Source organism: Siphateles boraxobius, unplaced genomic scaffold (assembly GCF_051911475.1).
Source record: "Siphateles boraxobius isolate OS27281-9 unplaced genomic scaffold, OSU_SipBor_1 26, whole genome shotgun sequence".
Taxonomy (NCBI): Eukaryota; Metazoa; Chordata; class Actinopteri; order Cypriniformes; family Leuciscidae; genus Siphateles; species Siphateles boraxobius.
This window is the reverse complement of record NW_027508876.1, coordinates 15,894,451-15,907,339: the sequence shown is the minus strand read 5'-3', so window position 1 is coordinate 15,907,339 and position 12,889 is coordinate 15,894,451. Positions and strand designations below refer to the sequence as shown.

General features: G+C 33.7%; 1 protein-coding gene across 2 annotated transcripts; it reads right to left on the bottom strand.

Moving 5' to 3' along the window:
- Positions 1–2,093: 2,093 nt before the first annotated feature.
- On the bottom strand, positions 2,094–12,113 carry fbxo15 (F-box protein 15). 2 transcript variants are annotated; one of them, XM_077244494.1, is made up of 10 exons: positions 11,920–12,113; positions 11,731–11,820; positions 11,323–11,427; positions 10,978–11,211; positions 8,288–8,488; positions 8,079–8,202; positions 7,233–7,315; positions 6,652–6,791; positions 5,931–6,055; positions 2,094–5,839 (listed from the first exon to the last, which is right to left on the bottom strand). In XM_077244494.1, the coding sequence occupies exons 1-10, from the start codon at positions 11,994–11,996 to the stop codon at positions 5,570–5,572; spliced, it is 1,449 nt and encodes a 482-aa protein (XP_077100609.1). In that variant the 5' UTR covers positions 11,997–12,113; the 3' UTR covers positions 2,094–5,569. The 2 variants fall into 2 exon arrangements, with proteins under 2 accessions (XP_077100609.1, XP_077100610.1); XM_077244495.1 differs by having other exon boundaries at positions 4,565–5,839; positions 11,731–11,817.
- Between the last annotated feature and the right edge of the window lie 776 nt (positions 12,114–12,889).

Genomic DNA, 12,889 nt, shown 5'->3' with positions numbered 1-12,889 from the left:
ACAAAGTCATCACATTGATGTATTTTTTCTTTCCATTTCTGAATTGACATATGAATACAATGGCTTTCAAATCAAATGAAGCAACTTTCATGACAGATTACACTCAAAGTCTGTTATCAACGCAGAGCAAAATTATTATTTTTTTGTCAGCCACATACATTACAAATGAAATAATTGTATTGTACATTTAAGCAAAAGTAAAACTTCATATTAACCCGGCTTAAGCCAGCATTAGGCCTAATTAAAGCCTATCGGACCTTACAAAAGTTTTAGGGTCAGTAAGATTTTTTTAAAATAAATGAACCCTTTTATTCAGCAAGGATGCATTAAACTGTCAAACATTAAGGGTCAGATTTATTAACAGCCTGCGCCAGCGCAAACCCTCTTTTAGCATTAAAAAAACTCAGGATTTGCAAAAGTGTGCAGGGTTATTTTTGCGGCTGACCTTATTGCATATGCATTTGTAGGAGTTTCCCTTTCAGACGCAAAATTTATGGGAGAATATTTAAATGAATCACGCAAGGTGATTTACTAAGGTTTTTAAAGAATTTACTGGTATTTGCACCATTGTTTACAGCCCAAGAAAGCATGTCTTAAACCAGACGCTAATTTGCGCTGCTTTTGGAAGATTGCATTGTCATTATGGAAATGATTCGGTTGCGTCTTCTTTAATTTGCGCGTCGTCAGTAGATCATGCACAGAATTTTCCACTCCCATTGGCGCTTTTTTGGAATTGCTCTCACGCTTATTTGCCCTGTTTAGTAAATCTGGCCCTAATAATGTTATAAAAAACATTATATTTCAAATAAATGCTGTTATTTTGACCTTTCTATTTATCTATTTTATTTATTTTATTAAATAAGAATAAAAAAAAAAGTATAATGGTTTCCACATTTTTTATTTTTTGTAAATGAGCATATTAGAATGATTTCTGAATGATCATGTGACACTGAAGGGAGTAATGATGCTGAAAACTCAGCTTTGCCATGACAGAAATACATTATATTTTAAACTTTATTGAAATAGGAAATGATTGGTTTAATTTGTAATAACATTTTACAAAATAACTGTTTTTACCACAGAAATTCAGCATTGGAGAGCACAAGAGTCATCTTTGAAAAACATTTAAAAAATCTTAGTTATTTATAATATATTTGTCATTGAATCATTCAATGACAAAGTTTGTGAAAAAAACCTGCAGATTCATAATGAAATAAGTGAAGTCTTTATTTCATTAATTTAAACTGGTTTAAAAAAAAATCCAAATTTATTAAAAAAAAAATTTTAACCTGTTGCCAGAGTTCCCCTGTGATCGTACTTGTCAAAGGTTTAATAGACATAGCCGAATCAGTGTCATTTAGGAATAAGGTTGTTTGAATCGAGATTGTCTTTCAATGATTAATCACGCAGCTCTACAATGTAGTCAGTACAGAGGTTAAAAAACAAAGTTCCAGTCTTGCTAGTATGCAGGCCTAACTAAACATGAAGGTCAAAGTCCAAACTCTGGCAATGCATTGAGGGGCTTACGTGCCAACCAAACTATTGAGTTATTTATAGACATATTTCAGTATTATTGTGTTACTAAATGAGGAGTATAAGGATGTGTCTTAGTTTAAATGGCAGTGCAGAGCTGTGTCACACAGTGAAGGCTGTGGCCTCGTTAGCATGTGACCCCGGTTTGGGATGACAGAGAATTAATTGTAGCAACAAGGTCTCGCCAGATCGGAGTTAAATGTTAATCAGGGGGGCGAGAACACCGCCAAGTTACTGCAAAATGCCACTGGGAGTTTTCAGCTGCATGTTAATAAAATGACGTGATTAAAAGGCTGCACAAATTCATTTCAAGCATAACTATTTATTTCTGTCGTCCTTTTTTGGGGCCACTGAAATAAAAGACTTTGTTTAAAAGGCTGATTTCATCCAGGTCTCAGCTGGTCAGTCATTAGAGACACCATTAAATGCTAATGCAGCAGTTTTAATTCCAAAGATCACAAAAAGTTTAGTTAGTAATCTGCTTCCTAAATGATTTTGTGCACACAATAACAGGAAGTATCGTTTTATCTGTAAATGTCACAAATGGCTTTCTGACCACATTTTAATAATTTATACTTTATTCGTTTTGTATCTCAGACAATGTTATAATCATACATCTTCACACCTCTTTTTATAAGTCCCCAGAATAGTCTCTTAATGCAAAAATTGAATAAGTAATACTTCATCAGTCTTCTAGTCTCAGCTCACCAATATCTAAAAATTGTATTTGTTAATTAATATGGATGCAGTTCAATGCCTATGAAATGAGAGCAGAAATTCATTTCACTAGTCTGCCATCTACTGGAAAGATGCATAACCATTTAGTGGTTATAATCTTGGTACTAAAACGGTTTTGTATTTTGATACCAATTTCGTGTAGAAATGTCTTCACATGTGGCTGAAATAGTTAGGTATACTGTATATTTTTGCAGAAATTTTGAATTCTGTGCACAGTATATTTCATACTGCAGTACTGATGAGAGTATATGCTATTCTGAACAGCCAGTCATTTGATGGGACTTCTCGATTACTTTTAATTATTTCTAATTCAGTTTTGCAATGGTCAACTATAAAATAATCTCTAAACAGAAAATAAGCAGGAAAAAAAATCCCTGTAATCTCACTGAAGGCATATCCAGCATTCATGAAAGAATCACATTTTAACAACCACAACAATTATTTACTCAATATTAGCCATCCTGGTCTCTGTAAATCAAATACAGTCCATTGCTATTTCATATTGTGCTGTAGGGCATTTCTACAGTATAGCATCCACTTGCCTTTTTCATTATTACACGTTATTGTTTGTGCCTCATTTATGGATTAACAGATATAGCTAGTGTTTTATGACTTTTAAAAACTATATAACCAGATGAATAAAGTGTTTTTTTATGCACTCAAATGTGCCTCAGGTCGGCCTTATAATAGCTGCATTGCACTGTTGTTCATGTGCTGCGGTACAATAAACCAACCATTGAATTATTGGGGCAACATAAGGGGTATTAACCTTCAGGCAAACCTTTAATACAGCCTCAGTCATGACAAGAAGCCAATTCATTCGAGCCTAGAGGGAATGGATTTGGATCAGAGTCACGACAGAAAATATGTTGGGGGAAAAAAGTAGTTTTCAAGGTTAGCTTGACCTCTGAGGGGAAAAAATACAGTGCAAGGCAATCTTATTAAGTCACTATCCAGTCTCTTCTGCCAAACATATAACATCGGCACCTCTGATTACTGACCTAAGCAAAACGTTATTCTAACTCTGGAATTGTGTCAAATGCCTGCAATAAAGAGCAATGTCATGATTAAATACCTCACTTGAATTCAACTGTCTTATGCTAGGAATGCTGAGACTGCACAATAACAACATTATGCAGTATACAATGATTTCCAGGGACTTTTTCCTGCCAAATGAACATTGCTACGCTATATAAGTCACAGCATGTTTTCATCTTATGAAGTCAAAATATTGTTCACGGAGTCGCACGCTAAAATTCCATTACGTGCACTTACTGTCCTCGGTGTTATGGAATGATAAATCTTCAAGTCAAGCACTTCAACAGACATTTTATGGACTGTTAAATTTGCATAAACAATGCAGCGGAGATTTAAAGTGTAACTTGATGCTGACAAAATAACATAATCTACCTCTAGGGCATAGAAATGTCTATTGCCTATGAATAATATAGTGAAATCAACTGCCTGGCGTACAAGAATTCTGTTATGCTCCACCATAAGAAACACTCTGCCAGTAGACTAATGCAGGAGCGAACATAACTATCCATTATGTAATTTAGAAATAAGTGTAATGGGGAAAAAACATGTCATCCCTGATGAAGATTAAATGGAAAATCAAATGGATTCAGTGCCTTTGGTTTTGACATGCTCATGAATAACCATACAAACAAACAACACTGATCAACATCACTATAATAAACCAAATTTACAATGTCAATACAAAAAGTTTTAATAAGATGCATCCACTTATGACTAGGTGACAAGGACAGTAACTATATACAGTTTATTGTTCAATTAAAATTAGGAAACCTGTTTAATTGTTTATGCGTTTTACTTTTTACTATTTAAAATAACTAAATTTGCTAGGTTCTCCGGCTTCCATCATTAGTTTCTGTAACCAGTTATTCACCAATTTGTCATTTTTGATCATAAATGAATTTTGACAAGCACATTAGTTTTCATCATTAATAGTCTTGCAGCTCAGATCTGCAGATAAAATAGAGTTTATTTCACGAAAGGACTTGGCCTAGATTACTTTAATTATAAGTATGCACGCCTGTCTCAATCTCATCTCCAGATGGTTCAGAACATGCCAGTGAGATTTATATAGCTCTATTAGAATCCAATAACATATTTTAACATATATTTTAAGATTTTGCTTTTATTTATAAAGAATGTCTATCTCCACAATATATTTGTAAACTCCTTCAAACATACTCTGTAAAAACTTTGTTTCCGCCACGCATTAAACAATAAAAAAGTAATTGTGGTATAAAATCACAATTGCAAAGAATTTTCTAATATATCTTTTTAATATATTGTATAACTCACAAGTATGAGTTTATATCTATAAACAATAAAAAAGTAATTGAGACTTTTTTCGTTTATATCTCACCATAGCGAGAAAAAAGTGAGAATTGTGAGATATAAATTCACAATTGCGAGAAAAGATTTGTGAGATTATCTCACAATTCTCACTTTTTTCCCTCAATTACGAGTTTATGTCTTGCAATTCTGAGAAAAAAGTAACAATTGCGAGTTTAAAAAGTCAAAATTAATTCTCGCAACTAGTTTATATCTCACAAATCTGATTTTCTTTCTCGCACTTACGAGTTTATATATCACAATTCTGAATTATTTTGCAATTACGAGTTTATTTCTTGCAATTCTGAATTTTAACCACAATTCTCACTTTTTTTCTCAGAATTGAGACAAACCTCACAGTTGTGAGAAAAAAAAAAGTCAGAATTGCAAGAAATAAATTTGCAATTGCAAGAGAAAAGTGAGATAAAAAAGTCACAATTACCTTTATTTATTTTTTATTCTGTGGTTAAAACAAGCTTCCATAATACTCTGCCCCCAGGCCATGCAATCAGCTTCCTTCTGTCCCACTCTTGCTGTAAAGGAGATTTCTCAGTTGCTGCCCCCAAGTTCTGGAATGGCTTCCCCGCTCACATCAGATCCTCCTCCTCCACTGGCACTTTTAAATCCAGCTTAAAGGTCAGTTTTTTTATTCTTTAGCTCTTGATTCCATGCCAGATTTGTTTTCTTTCTATTATCTAAATTTTATCTGACTTGACATGAAAACCTCTCTTTTTGTGACAGGCTGATTTTTATATCCTTAAAAAGTAATGATACGTGAAAATGTGGATTAAAATGTTTGGTGATAGAATTTATAGAAACATTTAGTCAAAAAAAAAAAAATGTACATAAAAACTAGTTTGCAGCTGCCCTGCTTGTTCTTAAGTCAAATATAGCACTACGGTCTTCAAGCAACGAGAAATGGCATGTGAAGGCTTCAATAATCTCTCCCAAAGTGCTTATTCACTTTGGCGACAGAAATGTAAATCATTAGATTAACCAAAAAATACTGTTCCGTATACTCCATCTGCTTCAGCCTCATCTCCACCCTCCCCTCTGAGTCTTGGTATAGGATGGAGAATCTTTCGCCATCGTAATCGTACGATACCGTGTCCTGATTTGCTTTTGTCATGACAACAGGAGCACTCACACACCAAAAAGGCTGCTTGGCTTCATCCCATAGAGTGAGGTTGATCATGCAACAGTCCTGGAGACACCAATTAGACCACGAAAATCCTTACATACAGTAAGTTTTGAAATAAAGTACTGTGAATAAAAAAAGTGTGGTGATACTGTACCTTTATAGTTCCATGTAAAGCTTCTGTCTTCCAAGGCAAGCTGACATCTCCAACCAGATGAGTATTTAGGGATCTGTGATTCTCACTGATCACTTCCAGTGGAAGATAACCATCAGAAATCTGATCTGGAGAGTAAAAAAGAGGTATTATGCACTATGGTACTTCGTTACCAAAGATAAGATTTACAGTTACCCCAAAAATAATTAAGACACATATGGCCAGATTTACAAAACAGGGCAAATTAGTGAGACTTTTTCAGGATTCTTTGATGCTTTCAAAGAATCCTGAGTAGTTCAACTTTCCGAATACCTTTTTAGGATAAATATATATTAATGAATGATATATTAGGAAGATGTGTTATATACACCCATTACACTGTAAGAAAAGTATTGTGAAAAAATATCTTTTCATACATATATTTTCATAATTAATTAAGTGATTGTAAAGAATACAATTTGAGCATCAATACATGTTGAAACTTGATACTTCAGGAGGGTAAAAACTATTTTGAATTGTTGAATTTTGCTTAGAGGAGGACAACAGAGATATTTTTGAGAATCTAGCGCCATCTACTGTCAAGCATATAGTACCATCAACTGTCAAGTCATTTCATTGTAGAATTTGCCAACTGCTCAATCATGTGTTTATAAGGTTATCATTCATTTTTATCATCAATTGGACTTTGATCTCTTTTTTTCTAATCATACAGTGCACAATTTACCTCTCCTGCAAAACAGCTGTGAAAAGCGGTCAGACATGATGACTCTCGCTGTATTGTGCAGTTCAATGTAAGCAGTGTATCCATGGAGACCATACTCCGGGTCCACATCATCAAACAAAGCACTGACTCCGGTTGCTGGACTAGCGGTATGAAAGAGAGATAAGGAAGGAAAAGAAAGACATTAACTACAAAGTGAGTGTCAGTGCATCTTTCCACACAAAGGACTGCCGCGACAGAATGGCAGTAATAGAGACGCTATAAGAACTGATGAATCGGGGTTGTACACAGTGCCCAAATTCACCAGAAGATGGAGTTATTACACCACCAAACTGTACTGACGGTGATACATAACTGACATTTAGGTTCTGACTTACACAAACACATCTGTGATTAAAAAAGGGAGAGAAAATAAAAATTGACCACAGGGATTCAGCAAATTGAAATGCACACCAAAGTTTGAGAATAATTTTGTAAGTATTTGGTTAGACAATACAATTAAAAAGGGACCATGCAAATAGTCTTTTGAAAACACAGAAAAAAATTGCAAATGAGAAAACCAATAAGAGGAAATAAAGGCATACCTATTAGACGCATGAAGACTTCTTTCCACAAGTCTGTGATTGTGCAAGTTCACTATGACAAAAGCAATTCCACATTGGACCTCCTGTATAAGAAGCACAGAGTTGTTGCATTATCAATTAAATATTATTATTATTACAGAAAAAAACATTATTAATACTACTACTGCTGCTGCTAATAATATTAATACTAATCATAATAATAATAATGACATATACTTAAAGTGTAAGTGAAGCGTTGGTAAGATTTTTAAATGTTTTTGAAAGAAATCCCTTATACTCACCAAGGCTTCATTTATTCGGTCGGAAATACAGTAATATTGTGAAATATTATTACAATTCAAAATATATATTTCCTATTTTTAAAATACTAAATATATATATATATATATATATATATATATATATATATTTCTGTGATGGAAATCCTGAATTTTCAGCATCATCACTAGTCTTCGGTGTCACATGTTTCTTCAGAAATCATTTTAATATGCTCACTTAACGTTTATGAAACATGTCTATGTTTAAAACAGTTGTGATGCTTGATATTTGTGTGGAAATCATGAAACATTTTTTTCTCAAGATTTTTTAATTATTAGAAAAAACAGCATTTATTAGAAATGTAAAAAAAAAAGTTGTAAAAGCCTTTTAATCTATCTCTTTTAAACAATTCATAGAGTAAAAGTATTATAAAGAGATAATCTAAAATGTCAAAACATCAAGACAAATAAATAAGGCAAAAAAAAGCCTAAAAATTAGAACAAAACAAAAAATTACATTTGATTGGCAGCCACTGGACAAAATGTATGTTTAATCCACAATGTACTCAATTCTAGAATTGGAAAATACCTGCCAGAATCCCAAAGTGACGCCCTGTCCAACATATAGCATTTTGACAATCTTGTCTGCAACACACAACTCGCTGTGTTCTCCTTGAAGCTTTATTTTGGACATAACCGATTTCCAACCCGGCCTGAAAGACACATGATGGAAGTAACTACATCACTCACTTAAGTTGGAAAAAATGTGTATCTCTGTATTTTTGGCATCTACCACACCTGTAGGGAGCAGGACAATGGAGGGGCACCCGCGACACTCCACGAAGCTCAAGCGAGGTGAGCTGGTTGAAAGAAGGCCAACTGACAGCCCCCCAGAACACAAAAACAGCCGTACTACTGAAGGAGGCATGAGACTGCTCAAAGGTGCTCCGCCGTCCTCTCCCATCAGTCACTGTGATCTCCCATGTAATGCACAGACTCCTGCCAAACACACATGACACAAACCCCATCTGACACCTCTGCTCTCAGAGCATTTAAGGCCAATGCCTTTTTTGATGTAGAAGTAGTGGGGAATTATACAAGATAAAAATCTAAAACGTTAACACATAAAACGCATCAATAAATGAGGGCTAAGCTGACAAAAGTAATGTTTAATCTGTGTATTTTTCTTGTTTTCCTGAAAATAATATCTTGAACATCCCTTGAAGATGCACTTTTTTTTACTACAAAAAATTTATGTTAGGCTACACTAAAAGATAACATTGTATTGAGATTAGAGCTGAACGAATAATCGTTGAAAGAAATCAAACTCGATCCACACAATCTTATTCCTAAATGACTACAATTCGCTATATCTATTAAACCTTTGACAAAATTTTACCGGAACATTCAGATCTGCATTGGCGCCGCCACTGACCCAGAGAGAGCAGTTGTCATGAACAATCTTTTCAACCACACAGTTTAATTATTTCTTTCTTACAATAATTCAAATGAATCACAGAAGCACTGGGATAAAAGTTTATAGTTCAGATATAAACACTGATGTCTATGGTAGCGATCAAAAAGAGTAGATCACCATTTAAAGTAACTTAAGGCTTCAAATAAAGATTGTATCAATTACATCGACTTTTACAAAGTGGACAGTTCAGAAATATATTTGTCATAGAATCATTCTTTTAAGAAATTTGTTAAAATAATCCTGATTCATCTATATGAAACAAGTGAAGTATTTTTCAGTGAGTCATTGAAACATTCATATAAAACGATTTTTTATTATTATTCATTCAAATTAATTAAGGTCATCGGATGCAAAATTCACTTTTATATGGTGTTTGCATATAAATGTGTCTTTGCAGTGTGTGGACACAACCATAACCACAACTTGTCAACAATCATAACAACTTGTGGAAAATGAGCATCCGATGACCTCTTTAAACATTTTTAAACAGACTGCAGCAATTAACATTTTTCAGAACCTCTAATTATATGTTATTTCATTTAGTTGTTAATTCAGAAAAGTGGGAGAATTGTGATCCCTATAAAAATGTAAAAAAAAAATTAGTCTATTTGAGATAATACATTTTAAAACATTTATTATTAAGTGCATTTATTAAGCCATTATAAAGCAAAAATCTAATACATTTTAGTGTTTATAAACTGTTGCCAATGGTTAAATGTTTTTAATATATAAAAGGTTATTTATTTTACAATTTTAAGTAAATTTTACTAATTTTAAAGATGTTAAATTTAAATAGAAAATAAAAATACATTTATAAAAAGGTGGAGAATCCAAGGCTGATTAAATAATAATAAAAAAGCTGTATTTAGCTTTCCTGTAAACATATCCTGAGGATCCTTAAAATAATTAACTAATATATATAATATATATATAATATATATATAATTACTTGAGAATCAAATCTGTGATAATGCTGAAACATGAAAGCTAAAGTATAGTTCGGTTAGTTGGGAAACAAACAAATACTGATTATTTGTTTGTTTTATTAGTGTCATTAACCTAATTAAGAGCAGGAAAATATTTGTTTGGCAATATACAAGCAATGAATGACATAAATTCTGAAAGAAACAGGGCATTATATTGGGGAAATACTTAATATGATGCATCATGTGTGGGCACTGGTACCATATGATATCAATTAATGCCGTAAAATAAGATACAAGCAGAGTCCCAGAGAGATTAATAGCTGTTGTTTGTGTCTGAAAGTCAGTGGAAATGATTATTACCGAAGTAAATCTCATCCTCCAGTGTCTTTGTAACTGAGGAACCTATGGGGATTTGTCTGGGCAAGAGGTAGAGGCCAAGCAATTTATTTTTACAATTCACCCAGCCTTCTGAGGGGACCACAATTATTTTCATTCCCCCTGTATGGCGCACGCTCTTTGAGTCGAAAAATTGAGTGGCCCGGCAGCTCTAATCAGAGGTTAAGACAACAGCATGCCGTGGCCTGCAGATCATCAAGCTTGTTTCCGTATCCCATCGCCCAGGAGCACAGAGCAAATCTAAGACGCTGACTCTCACACTCACCTTTAATAAGCCCAGACACTGCAGGAGGGGAAAACACACCTTGACATATATTTGATGGGGAATATGCCATCTTCAACAGATCAGGTCACAACAAACACATTATTTTGACTACAACGTCTTGTTTTGCACATTACTAAATGTAGGGATATACAGAAAGGCAGTTGAAAGAAAGAAATCAAAACAACTAGAAACGCAGAAACTAGAAAACTGCTTAGTTTATGTGTACAAATTTATAGATAGAAACATTCAGATTACGTGTCACCATGCCAAACCAATTATATTGTTGTATTAAATAACCAGAGGATAAAATAACCAAAAAATTTAAAAGTGATTAAAAGACACTGATTTTAAGATTTATAACACATTTAATTAGTCAACACATTTGTGAATAATCATATCAAGCATAAAAGCCACAATCTACTACCTTAGGACTTCCTCTGTGTGACGCGGCAGTCCTGAATAAGGGTCGATGCGTTGAAGTTTTTTTCTCCACTTGTTCACATTCAGGCCGGCAATTTCTTTGAAGAATGTGTTTCTCCAGTATCCCTTTGGCCTCTCCTGCACACCTACCAAGCCAAGATCACGTATCATATGATCTTCTTGGTTGGCTCTCTTCTTTTTGGCATGTTCACGAATGTAAAACTGATACCACATAGAACTGCAGGGACATCAGAACGATAAGAATATAATTTTAATCTTTCTGCTTTGAAAGAGACAAAAAAGTAACATAAATTAAATAAATGGTCTGAAGAAAAACAAAATCACTCACTTGTTGTTTGACAGTTCATGGAAGAGCTTGTTGACAAAACTAATGCAGAAAACAGACCCAGCATCCAAGTATGAGAGAATCCTGAGAATAATCTCTGGCGGCATCCTATTTTTAAGTCAGATTAAACAAATGTTAGATAGATAGATAGATAGATAGATAGATAGATAGATAGATAGATAGATAGATAGATAGATAGATAGATAGATAGATAGGTTTTCAGTGGCCACTTATTTAACAACAAACAAAACAAGCAAATACCCGCAAAAAACGAAAAAAACATTTAACTAATTAAACAGTTATTTTTAAACAAAGAAAAAATACTTGAATTTCGAGTGATCCGAGCAAGTGAGTCACGGTGAAGCTAAAAAAATCATAAAGTTAGCCTACCTAACGTTACTCAAAACTTGCCTTTCTAAGTAGCTTCCAAAAGCCTTTACTCTGCGTTTGGATGCCATTCTGTGGACTGATGGGTGTTGTACAGTCATTTTTGTTTGTCTGCTGAGAATATGAAACACAAACACACTGAAACGATCTAGCAGAATTCTGTAGTGCAGAGGCATTAATGGTGCGAAATAACCAAGAAAAGTAACAAACAACCTGGACATGGATTTTGATGTAATAATTGAGTGTTTCTCAGCATCTTGCTTCTTAGTCTTCACGGATTGCGAAGACATAATTCCTATCACTTCTGAAACGTGTTTAAGTGGTTCTCAAGTTGTTATCCGTGCAGTCTTTCTCTTCCGGCATCTCGCTGTCAAGGCAACCAGCGGCGCAGGTGCCAAGCGCTTTAATCGCACTACGTTGGTTTATTTTAATGGATACAGTCCGACACACTGGATAGGACATTTAACAGTTCAGCATAGAACTATAAAATGTTATCACAGAGAAAAACTCCACAAAAATAAATAAATAAATAAATAAAAAATAAAAACATTGTTGCTACAACTGTTTTTTGTCTAACAGGTGACGTGACAATCTAGAGATTTACTGCCCCCAACAGGCCAGGAACGGAAATGTAGTTGAAACGGTCTAATCGAGAGCTTTTCAAACTAATATCAGTGAACATCATGAGAGCCGAATGGAGGTGCTTATCGTACGTAAACAATTTGACAGTTTCAATAAAGGCTACATGAGCTTTCAATAATAAGAAAATACATATTTTTTGTGAATTTTTTTCTCTTAAAATGTTCATTCTCTCATTCATTGCAACATACAAATAGGCTTAGATTCGAATATAGTTTTTTTTGTTTTGTGTCTTTTATGGAGTTTTTGCTTACTATTGCTGGTTCACTAGTTTTTTAAAGTTTTTCAAATAATTTTTTTTTAAGTATTGCACTAATTTTTAAAGCTGCTTATATGTTTACAGATGCCTTTATATGTGGTATAAAATCATTAGGTTGTATGTCTTTAACATTAAAACGTTTGAAAACCTTTGTCCTACTCTACTCAACAGAATTTACAAAACAATGAATTTTCCACTCATTAATGGATGTGATGGATATATTGAGATGGATTAATGGATATATAGGTTAAGATTTTAAATCAATCAATCAATCAATCAATCAAT